At 46.3% G+C, this 26,673-nt stretch overlaps 1 protein-coding gene across 2 annotated transcripts in view; it reads left to right on the top strand.

Moving 5' to 3' along the window:
- The window catches only part of Gnf1 (germ line transcription factor 1), a 48,837-nt gene that overhangs the window by 4,488 nt on the left and 17,676 nt on the right, over window positions 1–26,673 (top strand). For both annotated transcript variants that reach the window (XM_077677959.1, XM_077677960.1), the window contains exons 5-16: window positions 3,661–3,860; window positions 5,784–5,858; window positions 6,381–6,483; window positions 9,117–9,200; window positions 9,890–10,041; window positions 10,589–10,723; window positions 11,373–11,552; window positions 12,861–13,190; window positions 14,488–14,626; window positions 16,186–16,289; window positions 18,969–19,071; window positions 24,878–24,960. In XM_077677959.1, the coding sequence (XP_077534085.1) occupies window positions 3,661–3,860; window positions 5,784–5,858; window positions 6,381–6,483; window positions 9,117–9,200; window positions 9,890–10,041; window positions 10,589–10,723; window positions 11,373–11,552; window positions 12,861–13,190; window positions 14,488–14,626; window positions 16,186–16,289; window positions 18,969–19,071; window positions 24,878–24,960 (1,688 nt within the window). The remainder of the gene's footprint in view (window positions 1–3,660; window positions 3,861–5,783; window positions 5,859–6,380; window positions 6,484–9,116; window positions 9,201–9,889; window positions 10,042–10,588; window positions 10,724–11,372; window positions 11,553–12,860; window positions 13,191–14,487; window positions 14,627–16,185; window positions 16,290–18,968; window positions 19,072–24,877; window positions 24,961–26,673) is intronic.

Here is a 26,673-nt window from a genome sequence, read left to right as displayed (position 1 = left end):
CACGTCGGCCCGCCCTGGGCTTTCTCGTGCGGGCGAAGATTAAAATGGATTTTAAATATGTTTCGCTGAACGGTTGCTGTTGAAACTTGCTGGGAGATATCTCCTGATGAAAAGGAAGCGTTTTACATAGTTATCTCAGCTTTGAAATTTCATGTCAGTACTCCTTTAACATGCGTTTGTTCCCTGACCCACTCCGCTCTCTTCTTGTCCCTTAATGTTACACCTATCATCTTCCGTTCCATTGCTCGCTGAGTCGTCCTCAATTTAAGTTGAACCCTCTTAGTGAGCCTCCAAGTTTCTGCCCCGTAGGCGAGTACCGGTAAGCTGCAGCTGTCATACACTTTCTTCCTCAGGGATAATGGAAGGCTGCCACTCATTATCTGAGAATGCCTGCTGAATGCACTCAACCCCATTCTTATCCTTCTAACTATCTCTGCCTCATGGTTAGGCTCTGGGGCCACTACTTGGCCTAAGTAGATATATTTGCTGAGAAAAGAAATACAGTGTGGCAAATGACCCTGGCTTACTTCTTTGTTCACACAAGTTCTCTGCATCGTTGGTGTCTTTCTGTATAAGGACCCACACTTGTATACTGCTGTTATTATACCCCTGTCACACGGTAAATCTAATGTCATTTAAACTGAATGACATTAGCTGTAAATGACATTCGGCTCGGCAGTGCGCGTCTACACGGCGGAACAAATGTCATTTGATTGTGACAGAGGTGACGATTATCGAGCTCGCAAAGCCGCAAAATTACATTTTAAGCGCATCTAGAATGTTTTCATACGTGATATTTAAAAAAAAAACGTAACAAAGGAATATTTTTTTAAATAAAAACAAGAAAACCACCGATTTAGGTGACATCAGTAGACATCACAAGCTGAGACAAGTCTGCAAAAAATTCGGATTAGGGTAGCGCGCGCACTGGGGACGAGTATTTCTTTTTTGTTAGTACTTGCTGGTCTTTCTTTATTAGAACAACAATACAAAAAAGAAAATATAAGTTTACTGACAGTTTCTAGATACAGTATTCTCTGGTTTATTACGGAATTTTTCTGTCTAGGGACGCGCTACTGCTCTCGAGGCTGCTCATTTGGCCACTAACTGAGGTCCGGGACCTCAGTTAGCCGCTAAATGTCATTCGCCTCAAATGTCATTCAGTATTCTCGTGTAGCGCCGAATTAATGTCATTTAGAGCGAATGACATTTGCTCTAAATGTCATTAGATCTGCCGTGTGACAGGGGTATTACATCCTTTCCTCCTGGCGCTACTAAAAAATTAAAGGTGGCAGTTAGCTTTTTAAATTATGGGAGTACTTTTTTTTTTAGCTTCAAGAGTAATTCACAAGTAAAGAGATAGAATTAGTTGCATTTCTACTGATAGCGGCCATTTGAAAGGTGGATCTCTCTCTGCGCTTTCAACATGTTTGTATTGACGGGTGGATACGCTTGCACCACCCGTACGGTAACCTTTCTGCGTTTCATTGGAACCGTTTTTGGGTCTGTGGCGCCGCAACTGCTGATAGGTTGTTCGCAGCTTTTGAGCAGTCGTGAAACAATATTCGTGCAGAGTTCTACAGAGGGCTAAGTGCGGGATAATCGCTGGGGCCAGGTAATGCAAGTTGGGAAGGCTGCTGTTGTGCAGCCTTTAATCTCAGCTTGGCAATGGCATTGCATCTTAACCCCACTTCGTGAGTTGGCAAATGCGGCACTGTTGTGTAACAAAGGCACGCCACCTTTTGGTCTTTTCCCTTCGCTCATCCACTCACTCAAGTCATTACTTGGTGGTCAGCTAAAAGAAGCAGTTTGGAAGTTGGTGGGATGCACTGAAAAATGATTCTCACAGGGCTGCGGCAGCAGGAGTACAAGTGCACTCGTCCTAAAAGGGATCGTATCAAGAAAGTGCTTGTCTGTGAAACCCTAAGTTGATAACAAGAAATTTGTAGGAGCTCCAGAGTGGGAATAGTCAGATGGGGCGTCTAAGCAGTCTTTCCAAGGCCTCACATTCGCACATATACATCCTTGCGTATGTTTGCCGTGGAGGCCCTGGCATCTTTTGTTAGATGCCCCATGTGGCCCATGTTATGAGTAGATCCGCTATGTCATTCGTTACGGATGGACAATCAGATTTCGAGGTGGAGTTGCCGAAGAATGTTTATGCATAAAAAAAATGTGAATCAATTGCGGTGAGACTGCCGCGTGTTTGTAGCAGCTGTTTCATGATTTCGTGCATTCCTGGGGAAAAACTGTATGTTGGAGATGTGGCTTTTCTAGTAAGTAACAAACAAGCCCGTTAATGGGTCAAAGTTCTCTATTGAGGGAAAGCCCATTAATGCGTCGAAATTCTCTAAATTGTGAAGGTTTATATATATATATATATGAGCTTTCGAATTTCAGAAATGTCTTTGTACGTTTATGGCAACAACCTGTCATATTGCTGTAGCACTTGGCAAACTGACGAATTGGAGTTATCACAAAAATAGTGTCTCAATTGTCTGTTTCTTCATTTCCTTGCCTGTCGTTACTGCAACCAAAAAACAAACTATGAAACAGGCAGTTAAGTCATTTTTTTTTTATCAGAAAAAAATAAGTAAGCTGCACCGTAAAAGCCAGAAACAACTCTTTTTTGAGTTTTAGGGGAGATTGCTTTAACTTTCTGACTGCCTCACTCCATAGAGCGAATGCACCCTGGGCTTGTTCTGGTCTCGTGTTTTTCTTTTTCTTTTCCCCTATTGCCTGTGGAATTTTCAGCAACCTAACGAGTCTCATTGACCTTTTTTCACTCAAAGATAGCAGTGCAAAAAAAAATTGGCTGCAATCCACACTGTGAAGGTGGCTAGACTGCGAAGCTGTAAATGACACACACAATGATTACCCATGCGGCGTCACTTGAATTCACACATGCGGCTCTACAAAGAGTAAAGCAGAGGCTCTGCCAGCCGTTACCTGAGATTTGCCGGGTCCCGAGCGTAGCAGCGTCGACCAGAAGAAAATGGAGAGGAGTGTCTTTTGAAGGGTGAGGAGGTGGGCGGCACGCGCGGCTATGGCGTCAACTCTCACACTGCCACCCCCTCACTCTTGTTTCTAGTGTCGCTTCCAAAACGCACCCTCCGCCCCTCCTCAGACGCTGAATACAAACCACCGTCTGTCTCCCTGTCTCCTTGTGTGGGCGTAGCTTAGTTGGCAAGACGACAAGCTCTTGCTCTGCTTCTACATTCGGGCCCAGGTTGAATCCCTGAGAGTGCCAGTAGTTTGTTTGTGTAGCCAGTAGCCAGTAGTAGCCTGGGAGTTTTCTGCTGACGCGGACATCAAAATTTTATTGGCTGTTTAGAGGTAATCTGCTTTGCAGTAAAAAAAAAACAAACAAAAGAAACGAGGTAGACAAGATGACAAGGATGGTACTGTTTTGTCGTCTTGTCCCTGCCCTGTCTTTTTTTTTTTTAACTGCTATTTTTGAATTATGCACCAACACACCCAATATGCCATTTTCTTTTTCTTGGGGGAAAGGGGGAAGGGGGGGGGGGGGGGGTTCAGTCGAGTGCTAGGTCTTCGCACTCTTGATAGCGGGCATCCAGAGTAGTGCGCAGAATTGACGACATAACCTTTGATGTCACACATGCCATAGTGATCCTGTTTTATTTCTCCACGAACACCTAGACGAGCCTGCTGTGTCGAAGCCTGCGGCACCGAAGCCCGAGCCTGAGGTCAAACCTGCTTCTCCAAAAAAGAAGCCGGCAAACAAAGTCAATGGCAAGCAGCCTGCCGCCCAAAAGCTGGTGCCTGTCTCTGCGGACGACTTCTTTGCGAGCTCAACTCCAGCCTCCAAACTTTCCCTAAAGGCTGCACAAGCCAGGAAGGTCTGCAACCTTGGGTGCATTTAGTTTTCACAATCATACTATTTCATGTACAAAAATGCATGTGGAAGGTGCATTGTGTTTTTCTTTACACCGCAGACTTTGCATGCTATTAAGAACGGAAGCTTTTCTTTTTTTTTTTTTTTTTTTTTTCTATCTCCCCACCCCTTCCTGGTCTCTTAGCTTTGTGTGGTAAAATGGCCCTTATTTACTTGCTCATGGAGCAAAAATCCAGTACAGATCAAATGCTGTTCTTACGTTTCAAGGACGTTCTAAGTGGTTTATTGCTTGGACAATGCGTTGCATTTGCTTTAGAGCTTTAGAGCAGTTGCCTTGCTCTTGGTTTTAAAGCGGAGCTTTCTATGCCTCACTCGTGCCGTCCGTCGTTACGCCAAAATGCACCGCGGGAAAGCCATGTTTAGAATTGCTGATGATGATAACTGTTAGATCATGCATTGCACCTCAAAAAAAAAACTGCTTCCCGTAGTCAAAATCGAACCTGGGTCCTTCGCGTTATGAAGCTGATGACTATCCAATTGCGCCATTCCGACGCAGTCGAAGCAGTTTGGATTTTGGGATTTGACTTTGACTCAGGTTGCATGGGAGGAAGCCTCGCATTTTAACCCTGTAATGGCCAATGTATCATATAAGGTACGCTATCTTTCGATTTTTTTTCTACTCGCCCCTGGGCCTTTCGACCGGCAAGAAATGCCCACAAGTATCATTTCTGATACCTCCTAAGCGTTTTTCAAAAATCTGTAGCTCGATAACTCGCTGCATTGAGTCCCAAATGCAGTTTGCAAGATGGATTCCTCCGCCGTAAGCACTCCCAGTGAGTCTGCACCTACATTCAATGTGTGTATGATATACTTTTTTTACCGGGTGTATGATACATTATATACCCACTTTATATGTAGGTATACATATACCTACATGTAAATTTGTATATGCGACATTATATACCTACTATGTAATTTTGGAACCCTGGGAGAAAAAAAAATTTTTGAGTTTTTTATTGTTTCAGTCACAAACTACAATGTAACGAAGCATTAGCATTTTTATCTATTGTTTTCATTGGTTTGGCATTACAAGGTTAACTATATTCCTCTTAAGAAAGGGGCTATGATTTTTTTTTTTTTTTCATGGACATGTTTTTTCACTTTTATTCTCCTTCGTTGTTTTCTTTCTTTTTGTTGACGTTACGTTTCTTTCATGTAATTGCTTTTTTTATGGAATAATGCACTAGGCTAGTACACCTTTTTTCTTTTAGTTCTTTATTTATGCATGCATTGACTTCCTGCTTTCTTTCTTTCGTATTTTTATTTGTAAAAAGGGTGGCCCCCTGTGACCAAAAAAATGACCCACCAACTTTTATGCTTTGGTCTTTGGCAATGCGAGGATTTCAAATTACAGAAATAGCATTCAAATATAATTGGTAGGGGTTGTGAGATGACCCTTTCAGCATTGTTCTCACGTACAAAGGGCCACAATAGGCAACCGGTGAGGAGCGCAAGGGCTCATGGGTACATTGTCTGCTCCCGTGGAGTCTCGCCACTTCCAGTTCGAGAGCTCTCCCGGCCTCCCATACGCCAACGACTTTCACGCGCGCGTGTGCTTGTTGTTTATCTGCTTCCACCGGGGAAAAAAAATGCTCATGCTTCGCACATTCATTGTTCAACAGCGATAAATCCTACTAGGGGCTTCTCTGAAAGGTAAGTACTCTGTGACGAATAAACAACACGCACACTCGCACGTGAAAGCCGCCGGTGTACGGGAGGCCAGGCGAGATCTTAAACCGGAAGGGGCTGGAGCAGACGACGTACCCATGAGCGTTTGCGCTTTTTACCAGTCATCTATAGGGTGTTAAAAATGGGTCTCAGAGACTGGTTTTTACAGTTATCATGGCACGTGCCACATTCTGTGCAGGTTTCCTCTGAAAAGGAGTCGCATGACGATGAGGACTTCCAGAAGACGCTTGAAAAGCTGGACGAAAAGAAAGAGGTGGGTAAAGTCGGCAAACCTTGTGGTATCACTTTAGGTGCTTATTTATTTATGTGATTCGGTCGGTTGTACTGGGTAGTATGCCAAAACAGCTTGCAACGATCTTCAAAGTCAGCTGGGGCATCATTTGCTGATGCTGCCTGCTACTGTAGTATTTCACGTTTGAACGACTGCACCAAACCAGTAAAAGTTGAGTCCACAAACAAAGACAATAAATATTTTCGGCTGTGCATTCTGTGAAGCGTCATTTAGTTGGAGCGAAAAGCTTCTACTTAGATCTTGATGTTACCTGGCTTGCAGATTAGAGTAGTATGATCGATTCTGTGGACTTCCCCACGTCCTTTCAAAATCCTACTTAAGCATTCGGTAAAAAGGTAGCAGCTGCTGCTTTAGTGTGCTTTGTGTAAGCGAAGTTGGAGATTCTAGCTCTGGCTTTGGAAAGTAAGCGCAAGCTTCTCTTGACACACCGTGAAGCTCTATAGTTTTGCACCTGCTGAGGTACAGTTCAATCTGCTTTGACAGGACAAACGCTCAGAAACTCGCACGAGCCCCCGAAAAAGCAGCAAGGCCGCCGAAAGTCCTGCCAAGAAAAAGGCTCCGCCTCCCACCACCTCTCCTACAAAAAGTAAGGCGTGTGCTGTTTCTATACATCTGACTGCATTCTCCCGATCCCACCGCTCCCAATCAAGAAGCATTGCAGATGTTAAGTCCTGCAAGCTTGATGAATAGCCAGAGCACACAGCGGAAGAAGCTGTGTGCTCTGGCTATTCATCAGGCTTGTGAACTCTGCATGTACGGTTCTTCATCTTCCGCAGACAGTGAAAGGACAGAAAGCGTGTGCGGTTTCTATACATCTGACTGCATGTGTTTGTGTGTGCCTAAGAGAGCATGTAGTCACTGGATTGCATGTAAACACTCTGGCTAGCTTTCCCTCTTACGTTTTAGGCTGCACACACACCGAAGCAGCCGCCATTTGATGGACATAGCTTTTCAAAACTGTTGCTAGGTGGCTACAGTAGCATCTAGGACAGGGCTGAATTGTGAAGGAAATCCGTGAGAGTCTAGATTTCACCCTATCGGGTCATGCTTGCTTGGAACAGAGGAAAACTGGAGCCAATACAGCGGGGCCTGCGCTAATGCCTTTTAATTGCGGAGAACTTTAGGGGCTAGCCTTGTCATCGTAGCTCGCTCACTCGACCCAAGTAGAGCTCCACGGCGTTCCGTCGTAGCGGCTATCATCACGGCGTCCCACAGAGGCTTCGAAAGCCAAGTGGTTTATATAGTCAAAGCGTTCGAAACTCGTGAAGTGCTGCCGCTTGTCAATGGGGACAAGCGGCAGTTTAGCGCAAAGAAATCTATAGGTACATTTGAGGCAAAATATACGAAACTAACCGGCAGCGCCTGCGTTCATTTAGTTAGGAAGACTCGTTGGGTTGGTTTTTACAATAGTACGCAGAAAAAAGTGGCAGTGCAACGCCGGCACGTGCAGGAGGGAAAGCAAGCACGAAAAGAACAGAAGTCCCGCTGGCGCAGTTTCAGGCAGGAGGTGCGTGAGCACAGCGGAGGCGGGAAATTTGAATTGCATTGGGTGGCAGCAGTGAGTGGATAATGGCGCTATAGCCCATTATGGCGAATCACTGCTCTGGGCTTCCGACAGCTTTCACATTGGGTGGAATAGCTTTAATTTTTTTCTTTAACACACTGTCCTGGCAGTTACCTACACAGTGAAGTTTTGGCCCCGGCGCATGTATAGTCCGTATATATTCGGGCTATGTTCTCTTATCATCTTTGTCTTTATTGCATTTTCTCTTGTTGTTTTGAAAAGTTATCGCGGAGGTCTTACTCTGTTTTGAGTTTCCTTATACATTTCCATATACATTAGGTGTTGCGCCTACTTGAATCACAAGCAGCAGAAAGAGTTTTGCTACACCGATGTATTCATGACACTAGTGAGGTTTTGAATGAACCGAATGGAGAGGAAAGTAAAAGAAAAGAATTTGGGGGAAGCAATGCAACAAACCAAATTATAGGTTTTACTTGCCTTTCTCGGCACAAACAGTGAAATTCCGGTGTTAAAGCAAAATGTAAACAATGCAGTAGTTTTGCATAGAGATTTTAGGTAAGTTGTCAAATTTTGAAAAGCAGTATTGTATTTTTATTATTGTAATTTGATAAAAGCTTTTTGAACTGTGTAATATTACTGTGTTCACAATGTCGTCACCCCACCCAGTTGAATTCGTGCAGGCAGATAGTTACTGTGGCCAGCCAGCTAACGAATTTACATGCAATAACTAAAGCTTAAATCTTTAGATTTCTTCATGGTTCTGCAAATGAAGTATTTTTAACGGACCTTTGAACAACAGAAGCAGCATTTTGTGAGACTCCATTGAGCCGTTTTTAAATACGAATGTAACAGGTGCTGCTGAATGCTCGCAATACTATCACGAACAAGTACTGCTTACCATAATGTATAGGAATCGCACTTCAAAGCTTTTATACAAGCAGGGTCCACACCTTGAGTGTACTAACTGGACATCAAAGAAAGAGATGTAATTTCATAGAGCTGTGCAGCTCATTGCATTGGTGTTGTCTGTAAGGGTTTGAAGAAGATATTGCAGTGAAATTCCATTTGGCCTGTCCTCACTCTTCTCTGTTATTTTTTTTTACGCCGAAGCTGTTTGGCAAATCGTAATTTTTTGTGTCCGCAGTTACAAATACCAAGACATTGCTGAGCGCGCGCACGCAAGCGGCTGCCGCCCGGCAGTTGACGAAACCAAAAAAGAGCCTAGCACTCGCGTGTGCGTGCATCGCGACGACCGCCCAGTGTCTCCTGTGCACGTTCATCAAGCCAGGCATACCCACTTAAAGAAATTGGCCAAGATTGGCAAAAAAAAAAAAAAAAATCTCCAGCTTTCGTTGTAATCGTAGAAACTACACTTGATCGCAACAAGAAAGACTCCAGCGGTTCGCTGTAATTGTTGCAACACCTGCTTGGAACAAGAAAAAAAAAATGAAGAAAACTTGCACTTACAGCAACAAAGATGGAGTGTAGGTCTTTGGGGCAGTGAAGAAGAAGAAGCAAATCAGCTGCAATTGTAAAACTTAGTGAAGATTCCGTGCAGCTTCGCTAATTTCAATCCTTACGCGCTAGTGTGAGCTTCCTTCATTTGGTCTGTCCTCTCTCTTCCCTCTCTTATTTTTTTCTTCTTCTTGGGCAGAGGTCTACAACTCCATTATCATCTTTGTACTCTCTGACAGGGAGCACACAACAGCCAAAACCGGAGGCAGCTGAAAAGGCAGACAAAAAGCGCACACCAGAAAAACGAAAGGCGGAAACGTCAGGTATGTGCTCTGAATGACTTCAACAGCTAGCATATTTGTCAATGCCCTACTTTCTTGGTCTTTTTCCTTCTTTTGTAAGGGTCTATTTTGCAACAAGCATTGAGAAGGCCATGAAGACAAACTACATATTTGCATAATTTGAAGGGGAAAAAAATACCCTTTGGTTAGTCATTCAACCCATTCCAGCCAAAAAAGATGTTTTTTTTTTTTTTACTGAGAAAAAAAGCAGGATATGTTGAGGAAGAAACTTTTAAATTTCATGCTACAGTGATGCATTATGGGGTGGAGTGACGGAATATTGATCAACACTAAAACAGTATTCCAATTGTTACTGAACATTAGTCTTCAAAAGATTCGGTCAAACAGAAGTAGAGGCCTTACTACAATTGTCCAGCCATGTTTCTCAACGGTGGTGTTGGTTAGGGCCTGCCGATTCTGCGAACAAGGTTCTGTGACGTCATCGAGAAATGGCCAAAAAGTGGCTCGGGAGTTGCCGCTGCTCCATCTCTGTTTTTTCATTTCTTTATTATTTTTTTATGTTTTCTATAAAATTGCTATTACTGTTATCAGGCCTCTTAATGAACCAGGCTTGTTGTATTTTATCTTCATAGGCTCTTCAGCAAAGTGATTACGTAGTTCGGTTAAACCATCCCGAATTACGACTGCCTCTTCGATGCTCCAACTTGCAGATTCATCGAAAGAGCCTGGGAGTGCTGCTTCCAAGAAGGCGGAGAAGGTGGCCACTCCCAAAAAGGAGAGCCCCAGGAAAGCCTCTAAGAAGGCTCATGAGAAAACGCCCAGCAAACCAGTTCCGAAGAAGGAAAAACCAGCTCCTGCTAAGGTACGGCAGACTTGTTTTAAACAGTAGCATTGTTGTGAGCAACAAGCTGGATTATGGGTTAGTTATAGCATATGCTAATACTAAAACTACACCCTCCAGTCTTGGACCCCTTTGAGAGTGGGTGGTGTTCCAAGGTTTTTCTGCCCTTCACTGTCAGTAATCTGATGTCGTAATCTGAAATGAGGACCTAGTTAGAAGTGCCGTTATCTAGCAATTATTTGACCGGAAGGTGTGTTGCTCTTGGTTGTATTGTTGCTTCCGCGTGGTTATCCATGATGTCAGTGGGGTCCAACAGCTCTTGGTTCGGAGATTACTCATCCTGTGTAGTCATTGGTGTGAAACAACAGGTGGAGCCTTTTTACTCAAATCATTCCCTATACCTTTATCAGCTTTGCTCGTCAGTCATGTCTTCAGAATGAGAGGGCGTAGGACATCGCTCGAAATTGGCTCTTTTAACCTTGTAAGCCTGACCTGCGCCGAAATTGCAACAGCTATTTCATGAGCCTGCCACCTCTCCTCTTTCTCTGACCATTTTCAATCTTAACAGAAGGAAGAAGTGCCAGAGAAGGAGAAGCCAGCTCCCGCTGCCACGGCGGCGAATCGCCGGGGAAATGCAGCCAGCTACCAGAGCTACCTGAACAGGGAGGGGCCACGACTCCTGGGAACACGTGACATCCCTGAGGTAACGTCACATCGCGGTTGGTGCTTGGGCCTTGCACTAATACTGCGAGAGTTGCTTGGGTGTGATGCTGTAAGCAGAGCATCGTGTGATGAATGAAATTCTGAATGGGCCTTTCACAAACCTGGCATAGACCCGTAGAAGCGCATGCAACAGTGTCACGGAGTAAGAAACAAGACAGGAGGGAAAACTTTGCTTCCGGGGGTGGCTAGATAATGTCACAAGCAGTTGGCACAGGTGAAGCTAGTGGGATCTGTTGCATGGGAAGAAGCAACTGTGTGGGTGGGAGTGAATTTGGCCACTATCAGGGGACGCTATCATCTCCTTTAGCATCGCAGGTGCGAAGCTTTGCAGTCCACATTAGCTTTCATTGTGACATTATCCGATCACTTTCCCACACCCACTGTAATGGGTGTTCCACCTTCTGCGTGTATTCTTGCACCGTGGCTAATGCGTACCAATTGCATGTATATTGACTGCTTGCTAGCAAATATTCACCACTTGGCAAGATATTTATCTTAATATATGTATCAACGGGCCGGGGTACCCAACCCCCGCAGAGTTTGCCATGGAAGCCACATCATACAGCAGCACTTGCGGAGGTGGTCGCACGTGTGGTCAACGCCTGTGACCCTCCCCTCCTTCCTCCCAGGGCACGCCGGGCTGCCTGAACGGTGTGACGGTGGTGATGACAGGGGTGCTGGAGTGCATCGAGCGGGACGACGCCAAGGCCCTGCTGGAGAGGTGCGGGGCCAAGGTGACCGGCAGCATCAGCCGCAAGACCACCTACCTGATTGCAGGCAGGGACTCTGGACCGGCGAAGATACGCAAGGTACCAGTAACTCCCTTCCCCGGGCTCATCTCAACGGACAGAGTGCAATGGGCATTTCGAATGCATGCAGCGCTCCCCCTTTTCTCCCAATGTCCTTCCTGTTTCATTTTTGCAGCACTAACTGTAGAACTCTAACCGTGGAAAGCCTCGGTGAGCAGAGCAGCTACGAGTGTGTCGTCGTGCTTACAGACACACTTGCATTGAGGGCTGCTACTTTGGATGGCAAAAAAATAGCAGCCACTTTTTAGGGGTGAAGCCATTAGGGGCTTGGGCTGTCGGCGTCTCATGTTGTTGTATTCTCATACAGTCACGGTACTAAAACACCGGGAGACTTGTTTTTAACACCTCGCACTAGAACGTGACGCCTACTAAAATAAAAGTGTATAATAGATAAAACTGGTTCAAAATAAGCTAACATGATTTAAAGATTTGTGGAACGCTCCCTGTCCACTTCAGCAGCCGTCAAGCACAAGAAGAAGCTGTTTGTAGATGGGCTATAATTTGTGCTATACTCACATGCCTACTGGCTCTTGACACTAGGCCGGATCGGAGGTAGTCGGTCGAAGCAAGAAAAGGCTTACCTACCTGGTGTCGAGGCCTCGTTGATCACCGAGGACGAGCCTTCAGGGCATTGTACTGCTCTCGCATTGACCCCTTCCACTACCCCAAACTTGGGCAAATGGGGCGTGCAAATTGCTTTTAAATCCTGTTCAACACAAGAGAGGGTGCCACTGCTTCAGCAAGCGCGTGATTGCTCCTCCCACCAGCGCTTCTCCGGCGCCCAAGCAGTGTGTGCTGTATGGCAAAAGAGAGACAATCTTTGAATACACTTACACACTGCATGCTTTGCCCCTCCCCAGGTTTCACATAAGTGGAAAGGGCCCAGGACTTCTTTTTTTTTTTTTTTTGCATGTGTGTGTACACATGCACACTTTAATTTATTTGTGCCTCCATTGCAGTCATCCAAATTTGGCCCTGCCCTTGTATTATTTTGTTGCTGCTTAGGCCATGTTTTTTCCACGGAAAATCATTGCTGACAAAAACGATTTTTTTTTTCTTGATACAACTTTGTTACAGTACCTTGGTGCTGATTCTCCCGACTACGTTCTTAAATTTTGCTCCTCATAGGGCTTTTGTCGCATCATGTAATGGAAGGCACGGTAAGTGGGTAGTTTTCAATACCTACCCCCTTTAAACTAACAGAATTTTATTGAGCTATGTGCTGCCCAGTCTTTCAAACAAATTGAATTTGCACGTTATCTTCATGATCCCTTCAACATGCCGCCTCTCTCGGATGCTGCTTCTCAGGCGGAAGAGTGCAAGGTGAAGATCCTCGAGGAGAACGAGCTGTACGAGCTCATTGAAAGTTTCGAGAGTAGCGATGACAAGAGCAAGGCGAAGAAGTCGAAGGTGGACGAGGAGGAGGAGCAGGAGGAGGAGGAGGCAGCTGCTATGGAAGAGGAACGAACGCCAAGGAAGAAGCGGAAAGCGGAGCCCGAAGCCAGCCCACAGGGCCCTCCCGAGAAGAAGACGCCGATGAAGAAGTCCACACCATCTCCAACGAAGAGGTCCGGGGATGGCAGTGCAGCTCTCGACGTGCCATCCACATCCAGCAGTAAGAGGCCACCAACGCCGGCAGTAAGTGAATGGGCATCATTTTTTGTCCTCTTTCTTCTTTTTTTTTTTTTTTTTTTATATTTACATGCATGAGTGCTTGTTGGCTTGTTGTGCACGTAGTTGAAAGACTGGAAAAATGAGCTTTGTTTTAAGTAGTGGGCTTCGGAGTAGAGAGAAGGAAAAAAAAAACTGGTTTGTTCAAAAGGGGTCGAAACAAAGCACGAAGGTTTGTTGGCAAGTATCTGCACAAGGAAAAATTGTAGCTGTAGAATTGAGAAGGGCTTTCTCTATTCACCATTTCTGAGACGTGCTTAATAATGATCGAGTTTTTCGTGGGTAAGCATGGACACGCACTAACCCACAAGCTGGTTCTCACCAGCTGTCGACGTGCGTGTGGTGTGAATCCTTTCGCTTCCCAGTGTTTCAGTTGGTATCCTTTGCAGTGGAGTCATTGCATAGTGAGCAGTCCCCTTGCAGTGTGCGGATGCAGATGGTTACTTTCCTGTACCATGCTGTGGGCGAACCTCTGCATAGCATGAGAGAAACTGTTTGTTGATTATAACGTTAAGCCAAATTGGAAGTGGAGAGAAACTGGGTAAGGTTGGATGTTGGGACCGTGATGGAGAAGTGAAACTAGTTGTCAGGCATCGGTGCTATGCGTGCATGATGTCCAGAGGTCCAATGCACGTGGGTTCTTTTCATAACCACATTGCCTGAGCAGCTCTGGTAAAATGGACTTTGGAGGGTGAATCAAGGGAGCATTGCAGTGCGAGGAGAACAGGCAGCGAGAGTTCTTCTCATTTCCTGCGTGTTTCAAAACTGCTGTTGTGCAGGTGCACTTGTTTAGTGAGGATAAGCATAAAATGAGCCTAGCACTTCTCTGTTCTTCATGCTTTAGCTACATGTTTTCCACATGCTGCCAACATTCCAAGACGATTTTTCGCTGCCCATTGCTGTCTAAACTTGGTTTCATCACGAGCCTCTCTCTGCTGTTGGTATTGTCAAGGAACACAACTGTGCGTGGAAACACATGTTTCACCAATTGCTAGCCTCAAGTTATGCCGGTCTTGCGCCCGTCTTTCTCAACAACGTGCTGCCGTCCTTGTGGACCAATCAGAAGTTGGGGTCGCTGCTTTTTAGGGTGACATTCATCAAGGTTTTCGTGTTTTCCGCTTCCGTTTCCTGTCCCTTTCAAAGACGGGTTTGTGAGCTTTTGGGGCATTGAGACAGTAGTTCTTCGACGTGGCGTGGCTCTTTTCACTTGCCACCTTCATGATGCCGATTCCCTCCTCCCGCCCTTCATGGTGACGTGCCGCAGCTGATGTGGGTGGACAAGTACCGGCCGCAGACGACCAAGCAGATCATTGGCCAGCAGGGGGACAAGAGCAACTGTGCCAAGCTGCTGCTCTGGCTGCGCAACTGGTACAAGAGCCGTGCGGGGCCCAAGAAGCCGCTGCGTGAGTCTGTTACTGCATGCGAGGGCATTTGTAAGCCTAGGCTGCTGAGGCCATCTCTCGCGGGAAAGTGCAAGCGATGAGGACAGTTCCTGTTGTCTTGCTGTGCGTCCTTACCCATTCCTCCAGCAGAGGAATCAACCTTGAATGTGTTTCATGCTGTGCAAAGGCCAGAATCCAGTAGGAGTCGGGAAGATGAAGGTGGTTGAGGAATTCTAGTTTCAACTGTCCTGTGTGTTGCAGTGGGGCTGCTAAATATCGTCGTTGCGAAAAATGTAAACGCATCGATCGGCTCAGATTCTTCCGTAGGCAGCGCAATACCACATTCATCAGCAGCAGCATGGGACGAGATTTTGAAAATGCTGTTTTTCTTTTTGTGGGACAGTTGTAAGATCGTTGTATGGTGACCGCTTGCAGGTCCGCCAGGTGTGGTTACGTGGTGAATTCGTGGAGCCACATTGAGATGCCGTTGCTGGGTCACTGGGCGCTTCTTATGTGTTACCCTATACCAGGAGTTCTCGACCGAGATTCCTAGAAAGGCAGGAAGCTGTGTGGACTCTTGTGTTTCCTTCTGTCCAGTTTTGCCGTCCCCGCGTGGTGGTTTGACAGTGCCCCGTTTTCAGCAAACTGAAAGGAACTGAACTGAACTGAACAGAAACCAGGTAGACCCAGTTGGAGGTATGGGGAGCCCTAAGCATGACACAGCCTGGCATTAACTCACTATGGTTAGCAAACGAACGTTTACCTGCATCTACAATATGCATGCTTTCCAGTGTATTAGGATGAGTGCAATTCTACTGCCTTCAGTTTATTCCCGAGGCAACAGCTGCTTGCTCTCAGTGTAGGAGGTAGGAGACAGTGGCAGCCTTTTGGTGGCTTGTAGGTTTCTTTGGGGGTACTAGGTGGGCCCAGAACCCCTGCTCTAAGCTATGGCGAGCATGGCTTTGCGGGCATTTATTAAAAGCTAGTACTTTTCAGAGCTCGGGGCCCGTCTTAATTTGCTTTGTCTGGAATGTTCAACTTCTGTTTAGTGTGGTGGATCTCCTGCTACATTTCTTTTTTTATGCCCATTAAAATCCTCTGGGGATATAAGCTACCCAAGCCATGGTACTGTCGAAAGGCTCACAGTCTACTCATTTAAAGTTTTGGTGCATAAGGCCCCAGATTGATTTTGGTTGCTTTTCCACTTACGATGCAGTTAAAAATATGACTCTTTTTCTTTCTTCTTTTTTTGAGTTCACAAAGAAAAAAATTTGTTTCAAGACAAACTTAGTTTGTTCAGGACGAAGGGATTTCTAAGGTTAGCTTTGATTCATTTCTTCTGCGGTAGCTGTACACCTGGTAAGCGAAAAGCCGAGCTGAAGCCATTGTGTTACGCCAGAGGTTTTGCCGCAGTGAGCTGGTGTCCTCAAAACCGTATTTCGTAGTTTGATTTATGAAATGCTGTGTTGTGCCGAGCACTTATCGAGGGGTTCCATGCCCTTCTGCATCAACAGCTGTGCTTCCGTTGGGAGTGAGAATTTGCGTCTTCTCCTTCCCCCTTTTCTTCCCGCCTTGTGCAGCCAAGTGGGGCGGAGGTGGTGGTGATGGCTCAGCCTTCAAGGCAGCACTTCTGTCCGGCTCTCCCGGTGTCGGCAAGACCACCACGGCCACTCTCGCAGCAAAGGTAAGCTCGTCGTGGCAGCTAGTCGAGTCGTAGCAGGGTGAAAATCCTGGCTTCCTGGTCTTGCAGTAATCTCTGCGAATTTCTTGATGTCCGGAACCCTGTTTCTACTGTACCCAGACTCTTGATTGATACTTGCAGAAAATCCATAAGACGTGCTGCCGGCCGGCTAGATTTGGGGCCAGTTTTCCGTTCTGGGTTAGCACGCTTGTAGTTAATGTTGGCCTATGCCAGATGGGGGTCGTTTTGACTGTTTACTGCTTGTCCGCAAAAAGATACTTTATGCATTGGAAAGTGCCTAGGAACATGGCTTGCTTCTACAGGGGTACATAAGGGTATGTGACGGAGAGTTATAAACATTGCCAACTGAGCAGAAGTAAAGTCAGGAGAGTGCAGCCTACAAAGTTTATACCTCCCTCCCTTCTCTCCTTTCTGTGCTTGTGAAAGAAGAAAATATGTTTAAAGAGGTGTATTTTTTTCTTCCGTTATCTCTCTTTTTCTTTTTTTTGGTTTGGTGATGTCAAGTGCAGGGATGCATGAACAATCCTGGCGTGACACACTAACACAGTGTAGGCTTTTTTACATGTGTAAGTTGTGCCTGAATGAAAAAAAAAATGTAGATAACCATAACAGAGGCTGCCATTATAGTATTTTGGTCAACCAGATTTAGGGGAATCTCCAAGGTGGAGTAAGTTTCAACGAAGGAAAATTTGGCATCCACCTCAATGCAGCCATACGGCTACAAAAATAGGCGGTGGCCTTCTGGATTCGAATCCTGGACCAGGACGGATTTTTCTTCAACTGTGAAGTTTCTGTGAAAGCTGGGCAGCTTTCTTTTGTAGCCATACAGCTGCATTGAGGTGGAAATCAAGTTTTTCTTTGCATTATATTTTGACAGGTAGCTGAAATCTTGTTGCAACAAGTGCAACGTAGTTGTGGGTGCGTTTTCTTTCCTTTCTTTTTTCTTTCTGAGCTTTAAAATTGTATCTGAAGTGCAAGAATACTGCTGATGAGTGAATTAAAGATCAAATGAGTCAAACTATGAAACGCAGTCACAGATAGATGGTTAGCAAATTCGCTTCAGCAGTGATTCTCTTGATGTTGTTTGACATTTGCAAGATGCCGCTACATGATGCAATATCTCATATTATTGGCATAACTCCTGTGCTACATGTCCCACCTTATTGATAAGGATCAGCAGACTCAGTATTCAGTTGCATGTCAGGTCTGACTGACTGAATGACGCCTGTGATGCTGGACGAACATTCACTGCTTAGTCTACATGAGCTCAGCATTATATCGTATTTACCCAGTTCTAATGTGCACCTTTTTTCGTGAAAAACAGGCCTTAAAGGAGCCATGAAGACAAAATACAAGTTGGGTTTATTAGAAAGACTGCTTAGTCCCGATAACAAGGATACCAATATCATTGCAATCTTCGAACAAAATAACGGAGATATTAAAGAGAACGTGTGAAGCAGTCGCGACCCCCTAGCCAATTTCCCGCAATTTTTCTATGACGTCGCGGAACCTTGTTTGTGCGATTGGCAGCCGCCTAAGTGACCTGTCGCCACGACACATGACTGGACGTCTGTAATGGGGCCTCTAGTTCTATTTGACCGCATCACTTGAATGCTAACATGCAGTTAACGCACTGAAAATTATGTTTTATTGTTGGCCCGTATGACTTCATTCTTGCTTATAACACGTCACTGTGGCACAAAATTTGATAGTTTTTAAATACTTCTTGCTTTTTTTTTTTGTTAAAAAAACATCTTTTGGGGCTGTAATGGAGCTGAGTGAGATACTGAATCTTAGTTCTTTCAAATTACACGAAGTTCTATTTTCTCTTCATGGCTCCTTTAACCCTTTCAGGGTCACGGCCGTACGTGTACGGCATTGCTTGTATCTTGAAAAAGCGTGCCTTTTTTGCCAATGTCTCATGCTTGGCATGTGCTGCCACACTTCGGAAATACGTCAATTTTTTTTCTTGCACCGGTGGCTCTTTTTATTATTTTTTATGATTTATTACAGCGGCGCGCCAGCTATCGCTTGCGCATCTGCTAACGAGGGGGCGCGCTGGGTATCGCCCACCGGGCACCCGGGTGCCTCTCGCTTCTCGCGCCTGCTACAGACCAAAATCGCCTGCAAAACTGATAAAACTTTTTTTTTTTTTTTTTATGTGAGCGGTGCTCCGTCTATTGCTCCCGCATCCGGCCACGCCGGCGCGCACGCAGCGGCTGGTTTCGGTATTGTCCTCCGGGCGCTTCCAGCTTTCTGCGCCCGCGAAACTGATGTCTATCTGATTTTGATTCACTCTTAAGGGGCCGGCTTGTTACTCTCTCGTTTTTATTTAGAATTTTTCTTGTGTAACGCCATTATAAACCACATGTATGTAACTACACAAATGATTTTTTTGTCACTTTACGGTCACGCAAAAAAAAAATTTTATTATGTTTTCTCGATATAGATTCGTCCGTAGAATTTAAATCAGCAATAAAAAAAATCGACCCTGGGGGGGATGCATTTGGCGAAAAAATTCGACCCTCAAAGGGTTAAAATTGCATGTGCATTGGATTCAGGTACAAAGCTTTTTTTCCCTGTCACGTGGATCAGGTGCGCGTTGGAATCATGGGTTCATTGGAATTGTGTAAATACAGTATTCAACCCATGGCCACGCAGGAGGCTGGCTACAGCATCCTGGAGATGAACGCCTCAGACACCCGGTCCAAGAAGAGCCTCAAGGAAGAGGTGGCCGAGATGCTGGGCAACCTCACGCTCACAGGTGGGCACCTCGCTTGTGCCTGCTGCGTTCAGCTTCTTTCAGCGCCACCAAAGGCTCCACCCATCCTGCAAAAGCTTCCCGTTGGCATCGAAATAACCACTGCTTGGGCCCCAGGCCTTGTCGGGAACAAGGCAGCACGTGTTGCCGCCCGCAACGTGCATATCTGGGCATTCCTAACTCCTGGACAGGACGCCCCAAGTGGCATGGAACCCTCAGCCAGCAGTCCAGCTCCTAACAGCTTGCAGCTCATTACTTTCACACTACACACACATGAAAACATATTCTCCTCCACACCCTTCACTGTCAAACTACAGTTAAACCTCATTGAAGTGGTTAAATGAAATTGAAGTGGTGCTGAGATTTGCTCATTGTAAGCAGTATTCGTTATAGCCATGGCGGGCATTTACTGCAGATATTGTGCACTGCACTTATCGAAAACAAAGAGTACGCGAAATTAGATCTCGCCGCATGGCAGTACACAACTAAATAACTGCTACCTGGAGATGAAAGGGAAAAGTCACGCATCTGCTTTATTGCTGTCTAAAATACGGAACTCTCATTTCAAATAGACATTACTGCAAAAAAAAGTCTGTAATTGGACATTGGTGCATCTTTCTGATGCTAATGGTGGCTTGCTCAGCTTCGTGCCCGGTGTGACGGATTTTATCATGGCCGCCCTCTGGTCTAGTGTTATAGGGACCGGGCGGCCGTTGTATGGCACCGCCGTTGCTTCGGCGAACAGCGCCGCCCGTGGCAAACCGCTCGTCAATGGAATGCCGGTGGCGCTCAGCGCAGCTTAGTTGTGCATGGCTTTCTGTTCAGCTGCGGTGCAATTTGCAGTGTAGATAACCACAAAGACTTTTCTTCAGATCGGGAAATCTTGAGCGTGGAGGCAACCTTTACAAGGCATGTCATTTGTATCATTTACGCTCATACTCAGTAATTACAAATAACAGACGACGCCCAATGCGCCAAGCTGGAGGTCAAGCTGGAAATGCAAGCCCGTTCCTTTGTGCAAAGTTTTCATGCCTGCATGCAGTCTGTTGTATCGAGGAATATTTTGCAGCTAAATGCTCCTACAAAGCCGGTGTGTGCAGCCGATCCAAGAATGCAGCGGCGCTAGCCTTGGGCAGTTGATGACGAAACGGTGTCGTGCACAAGCGAAAGACAAAGTTGGGGGTGCCTTCTAAGATTTTCCCGAAAGCAGAAATTGTGATGGATGACGCTCCCTAACTTCATGAAGTTCAGTAGAAACGTGTTTAATTTCACAGAAATACGCTTACTACTGTCACCGGGAATCGTTTACAGAGTAAATACCGCACGGTAGTAGAACGTTATTGCTTGCCGTGGAAAAGCATTGCTTCACAAGACTTGCAATAGTTGCTGGCTAGTTGGTAAATGGCTTTTCAAAAAAAAAAACAATTCCTGCGTTGGTAAAGGATGAGAGACAGGAGGGTACAAAAAACCTGCCTTCAGTTTCACAACCGAATGCTGTGGTTGGTCGAGTTTTACAAGCTACCTTGAAAAGTCTATGCTTGAAATGTCATTCACTCCTCCGTCTAACGACAATAATGGTTTATCGTAAAGCTTTCTCATGTGGGTTTTCTTGGTGGCCTTCTGGATTTAAGCTTTGACAAATTGAGCTTTGAACTTGACCAGCACGCAGTTTGGTCTTTGATTGCAGCGTCTTTCACCCTTTCCCATTTTATTTCACACGAAGAAAGCTTTGCATTCAACTGTCATCGTCATTAGATGGAGGACTGGATGATATTGCTGTTTAATTTTGCACTTCCATGCACCCCTCTCCAAATCTTAACTGCATCCAGCGTGTCGGAAAGGCATCTGTGCTGGAGGGCTCAGGCTGATGCACCTCTATTTTAGGCAACTAGTCTCGCGCTTTTGGTTTCTTCGCAAGGCATTACACAATTTTTTAAGGTACTCAGCAAAGAATACTTAAACCATTAAGAAGCACAGGCTGACATTGACACTGCCACATTTTTTAACTACAGTTAAACCTCGATGTAACGAAGTCGGTAAAATTTGTAATTTACTTCGTTACATTGAAATTTCGCTACATTGAAATTCGCGGTTATAATGAAGTGTTCATTCCGTGAAGCGTTTCCTGCAAAAGAAAACGTGGCGCGCATATATGACCTGCGCACTGTTTCTGTTTCTATCAGAGCTTAATTGTCTGCGCGGGCATCAGAGTGAACCGCGTGGTGCGTTTTCTCCCCGCAAAAACGCGCCCCGCAAGCCGCAGCCGCGCTGACGCAGCCGTGGAAACCACCCGCACGATGTGGGTAGCTCCAGCGACCGCTTCTAATCGCTCGCTGAAACTCAACTCGAGGGGCAAACAAAAGGGGCATGCAAGAAAAAAAAAGCCGACAACGTGGGCGAAATTTTAGACGTCATACGCGCCGCTTACGAAAGCGCCCATCAAATATCTTCCGCGGCGGTAAGCCTAATCAATCGTCTGGCCAGCCGGCATCCCCGAGCGCTTCACAGCTCCCGCCATAGGGTGCGCGCCTCCCCATTGGCGAAACTGGTCAGGCTCCTCCCACTGCCGCGCGCAGTGCGAGTCGCTTCATGACTGAGGCAGAGCCACCGCCGTCCTGCAATCGCGGGCGCGAGTGTGAAAAAAGAACACGCGTGCAAGGCTCATAAAGATTCACAAATGCTTGCTGGAACAATGAAACAAAACAAGCATGAGCGAACTCGAACGAAGGGCAAAGCGGCGGTGGTGGCAACGCCAGAGGCGATTAGGCTTACCACCGCGGAGGATATTTGATGGGCGCTTTTGTAAGCGGCGCATATGACATTTTACAGTGAAAATTTTGCTCAAGTTATCGCATTTCTTCCCGCGTGCCCCTCTCGCTTGCCCCTCGAGTTGCGTTTCAGCGAGCGGTTAGAAACGGTCGCTGGAGCTACTCGCATCGTGCGGGTGGCCTCCGTGGCTGCGTAAGCGCACCTGTGGCTTGAGGCGGGGCGCGTTTTGCGTTTTTGAGGGGAGAAAACGCCCCGTGACGCTTAATCGTCTACTTAATCGTCTACTACTGACGCTTAATCGTCTTAATCGCTTAATTGTCTACGACGCTTAATCGTCGGCCTCGACCGGGACCATCGCTGTCACTTTTTAAGCGGCGGCACACCTATGGTAGTTTGTGCGAGCAACGTTTGGGAGCACTGTTATCAAGACACGCGAGCCGGCACGTCACGTGGTATTTTTTGTATTTCCCGGGCATCTTCAACACGCTGAAAAACACTAACAGCTAATGGATATAACCACAGAAAGTGTTTATTCTGAGGTTTTGAATACCGCTCTGCAACTTTCTAATTGGTGTTTTTTGCCTAGCATCGTTGGTTCAAAAGTTGGCTAATTAAAATTGACTAATTACCTAATTAGGCAACATACAAAAAGTAGTGTGAGGAACTACATACAAAAGTTAGCAACATGCATTTGGTTGCGTCATCTTAGAGTGCATTGAAACATTTTTAAACTCTGGCTAAAGTTAGGTGAAACACCCTGTATAGTATCAGTGAAAAGTCACACACGGGACAAACAATAACAAGGACGTTCACTGACGTATCGGCAAGGGACTTGCGTGCATCAGAGAGCGCGTACAGGTTGAAAATCCCATTCCATGCGTTCCAAATCTAATGTGATGTACATCTGTACCCTTGATGGGATGAAGGCAAGTCCTGTTCTGACACATATGTAAATGTACTTGTTATTCTTCTCGCGAGTCCAACTTTCACTCATGCTATTTTATGCGCTTGTTTTTTCCCCCTGATATTCATACATACATATATACGTGTGTGTGTTCCCAGAAAGGTGCATGCACAGTGTATAAACAAATGCGTGGTACTTTTGGCAAATGCAGTCAAGACAGTGCACTTTGCAAAAATGGGCTGCTGATGAGAGCAAAACTAGACATGACTATGCAAGGCTATGAAAGACTGCTTGTATTTGTGGGCAGGTTCGTGGCAGTGTAGTAATTGTGCGACCACTTTCATTATGCAAGGCGCGAGGCTTTTACAGCTAAGCAGCGTGGGTGAATGCCTTTGACCACTTGCCTCTTGTAACGAGGCAACTGGTACGTAATGCAAGCGCAGGTTGCTGCAAAAAGCGCTCATGTCATTGTAGCCCGTACCCAACTTTAAAAGCGTCCGACAAGTTTACGTAGCCGTTATTGCATCTAAGCACCCAACACATCTGTCTACACTTCGTTTCACCGCATATCACCGCATATATCGGCTCACAACACTAGCAAAACCCTCAAAAAGCACCGAAGCAAACACGGCAAAAACAACAGGAGGCTGCATAGTCCAATGCACCAGCTCATTCCACTAACGAAGGGAGTGCCAAGTGGTGGCGCCACCCGTTCAGCTGCCCGGTCCCTATAGTATTTCGCTTTTGCTTCCTGCCTGGCGCAATCATGCTGCTCGAATCATGCGCACAGCACAATAAAAGATAAGGCTGAAGCACTCAGACAAAAAAGAAAATAAAACATGCGCACAACTTTTACAAGGCGACTCCTCGCGGCGCACACTGGCGAGTGAAAACAGTTGCTCGCAGGCATCTTTCCTCCATGCTTGCAGGCGAGCCAGGGGAGCGTGCCTTGGCCATGCGTGCCGCATGCACTGGCTGCATGCCATGTGCAGCGAAAGGAAGGTGGGGATGGCTTCGCGGGTGTAGCGAATGTATGGCACGCCATGCAGCATTGCACACATTGCTGGAGGATGTGTGGCGGGAGTTTTGAACTGCTAAACATGGTTTTCGCATTGCACACTGCCGTGAAATTGGCCCCAAATTTCATTTCCTAACAAAATTTGTTCATTATATCCCGTAACGGGAAAATTTCACCTCGTTACAATGAGGTTTTAAATACATTGGTTTCTATGGGGACTTGCAATTGCGACTCGTTCATTATAGCCCATCTCATTATAACAAGGTTTTACTGTACCACGCATACGTACTCCAAAGACTGCGAACAGAAACATTTTATAATTACAAGGTCCCTTTGAAGATCTCACCGTCCCTCTTCCCACCAGACTGCCCACACTGCAACTCACCCCCAACGACATACCTCAACCCCATTAACAACCCATCCCTTGAGTAGTGGAGTCTGCGCTGGCCAGCTCGGCTCTGGTGCTTCAAGAATCCCTGGTGCAATGAGCCCTGGATAAGGTGCAGGCTTATGGGTTCCTGGACATACGAGGCTGACCACATCCTTTTCCCAATAGCCTCTTGCTCAAACAAATGTTTACTCCTCCTCCTCCTTTTTGTTTGCCTCTTTAATGGCCATCCGGAGCAGTAGAACAAAACCTATCAAATGAAAGGTGTTTTGTTTGGTTGTACGCTTATAAAGTGAGGATCCCAGCTTTGTCTGAGCTAAGCAGTGTGGAAAGCAGGAGTTGGTTTGAGACCCAAGGTGTCCTTGTCACACAAGACTGAGCACTGCAGCCACAAATATTGTTGTTCAGATTGTGCAAATTACTTCACTTAGTGCAGTGTGGCTCCGCAAAAATCAAGTCCTGCAGTGTTATTTCCAGGTATGTGAAGCGTTTGCTGTGTTCACTGATTACCAAATGCATGATGCCGCAGTCATTAGCAGAACCAGCGCAATCTGAGCAGTCGAGCAGTTTAGCTGTGTAATTGGCATAGATACCCAATATCCTGTTATGATAGCATCACTTTGTTTCTCCCCTTAGCACGTTCACAAGATAGCCCAACAAACAACACTCAGCAGTGGGGAGCAGGGATTGATGTGCAAGGCCCGACAGTTGTGCTCCTTCTCACTTGCAGGGGCCGGCATGACGTCCAAGCATGTGCTCATCATGGACGAAGTGGACGGCATGGCAGGCAACCAGGACCGAGGAGGCGTCCAGGCAAGTTGACCCTCCCCACGTTGTTATCGAACTCTCACCTGGACACATCGACTTCTAGCAGTTGTTACACTTCACAACGGCCAAAGGGGGTCGCTTGCAGTAGACAGTCCTCGAAGGCCACCCGGCGAATCTCAAAGGGATGAAAGCAGTGCTGTACTAAAATGGCGTAAAACGGATGTTCAAGTAGTGTCAAACTTTTTTTTTAGGAGCAAAGCCTTTTAGGGGCTGGGACTATTGGCGTCTCCTGTCGTCGCCATCGTCATAATCGTCGTTCATCTTATGTAGTCACAGTACTAAAACACCGGGAAACTCATTTCTGCCTCGCGCTAGAATGAAACGCATACTAAAAAAACAACGGGACACTGTTTACGTGCTGGAGCACTTCGTAACGCATACTAGAAAAACACTGGGACACTCGTTTACGCCTCGCGCTCGAGAGCTTCGTGCCTCAAAGACAAAAGACCTTTACAGCAAAGCTGTATACCTCTACCCCCCACAGTTTCACCTCTAGGCAAAAACGCCAAGACGCCAAGAATAAATACACTTACCGTATTTACACGATTGTAAGACGACTCGAATGTAAGACGACCCCCCCAAAATCGCATCTCAAAAAAAAAAAAAAAAAAACGTGCGCATTTTACACAAGGGAAATTTATTCACGTGGTTGCGGAGGATTACTCATCGTCGCTGGAATCGTCCTCGCTGGTGCTGCTGCCGTCATTGCTGCTGCAGTCCCACAGCACGTCGTCGTCAAGTAACGACCGCACCACGGCATCGCGTGGTACGGCCGCCCATGCGGAGAGGACCCACCCGCACACAGTAGCCAGGGAGGCTCTCCTCACACGCCCGCTTGGCGTAAGTTCGCGGCTTCCTGACGAAATGACGCGCCCGCTTAGAAAATTGTATCACAAAGAGAAGCTCTTCCGTCAACTACCAATACCCCCCTACGGCGGCTCTTCCATCGATTATCGGTGCTCCCTCAAGAGCCGTGCGCTCGTCATGAAGGCACTCGTAATGCGCGCAGTAGATGCTAAAAAAAGAAAAGCTTTTGTATAAGCACGCGGAAAACTATGCGCTTTGGGTTGAGCGGGAAACTATTCGAGATGACAATCGAAGCAACCGGCAGCAGCCACGCGCGATCGTGATTAAAACAACATGGCGGCTGACGGAAGCAGCCGCTCGCAATTTCCGTAAGCGCGTTACTCGCTTTCACGAAGCATTTTGTTCGTCTCTAACACGACCGGCTTTATCGTCGGGGTCTCTAATAAACAACATGAGTATTAGCGAATCCCTTTATTCAATGCACGGTGCAAACGTAGCCACTATCATATCACGTTGCCTAGTACACTTCCGAACGCGATAGTGGGAGTTTAGTCGCTCTAGGTCCAACTTACTAAAGGTGCATCATTTTTATTGACGCCAGAATGGTTACCGTAACCATGGAAATGAGCGTGCAAAGCCGTTCACACCTCGAAGCACCCCTGATTTCTTGTCTCTCGTCGTTGCAAGCGGTACATGGTTCGATTTCGATTCTAAGACGACCCCCCAACATTGGATTGTCAAATTTGAAAAAAAGGGTCGTCTTACAATCGTGTAAATACGGTATCCACTGCATGCTTGGCCCCTCCCCAGGTTTCACGTTAGTCAAGATGGCCCGGGATTTTTTTATGGATCTGTTGTTTCTGGACTTGGCCGTTTCTTTTGCACCTGCCT

The sequence above is a fragment of the Haemaphysalis longicornis genome, unplaced genomic scaffold, assembly GCF_048455015.1.
Source record: "Haemaphysalis longicornis isolate Haplotype H1 unplaced genomic scaffold, Haemaphysalis longicornis Haplotype H1 scaffold_7, whole genome shotgun sequence".
NCBI classification, from domain to species: domain Eukaryota; kingdom Metazoa; phylum Arthropoda; class Arachnida; order Ixodida; family Ixodidae; genus Haemaphysalis; species Haemaphysalis longicornis.
The sequence above is the reverse complement of the archived record's forward strand: the minus strand, read 5'-3'. Positions and strand labels throughout refer to the sequence as shown.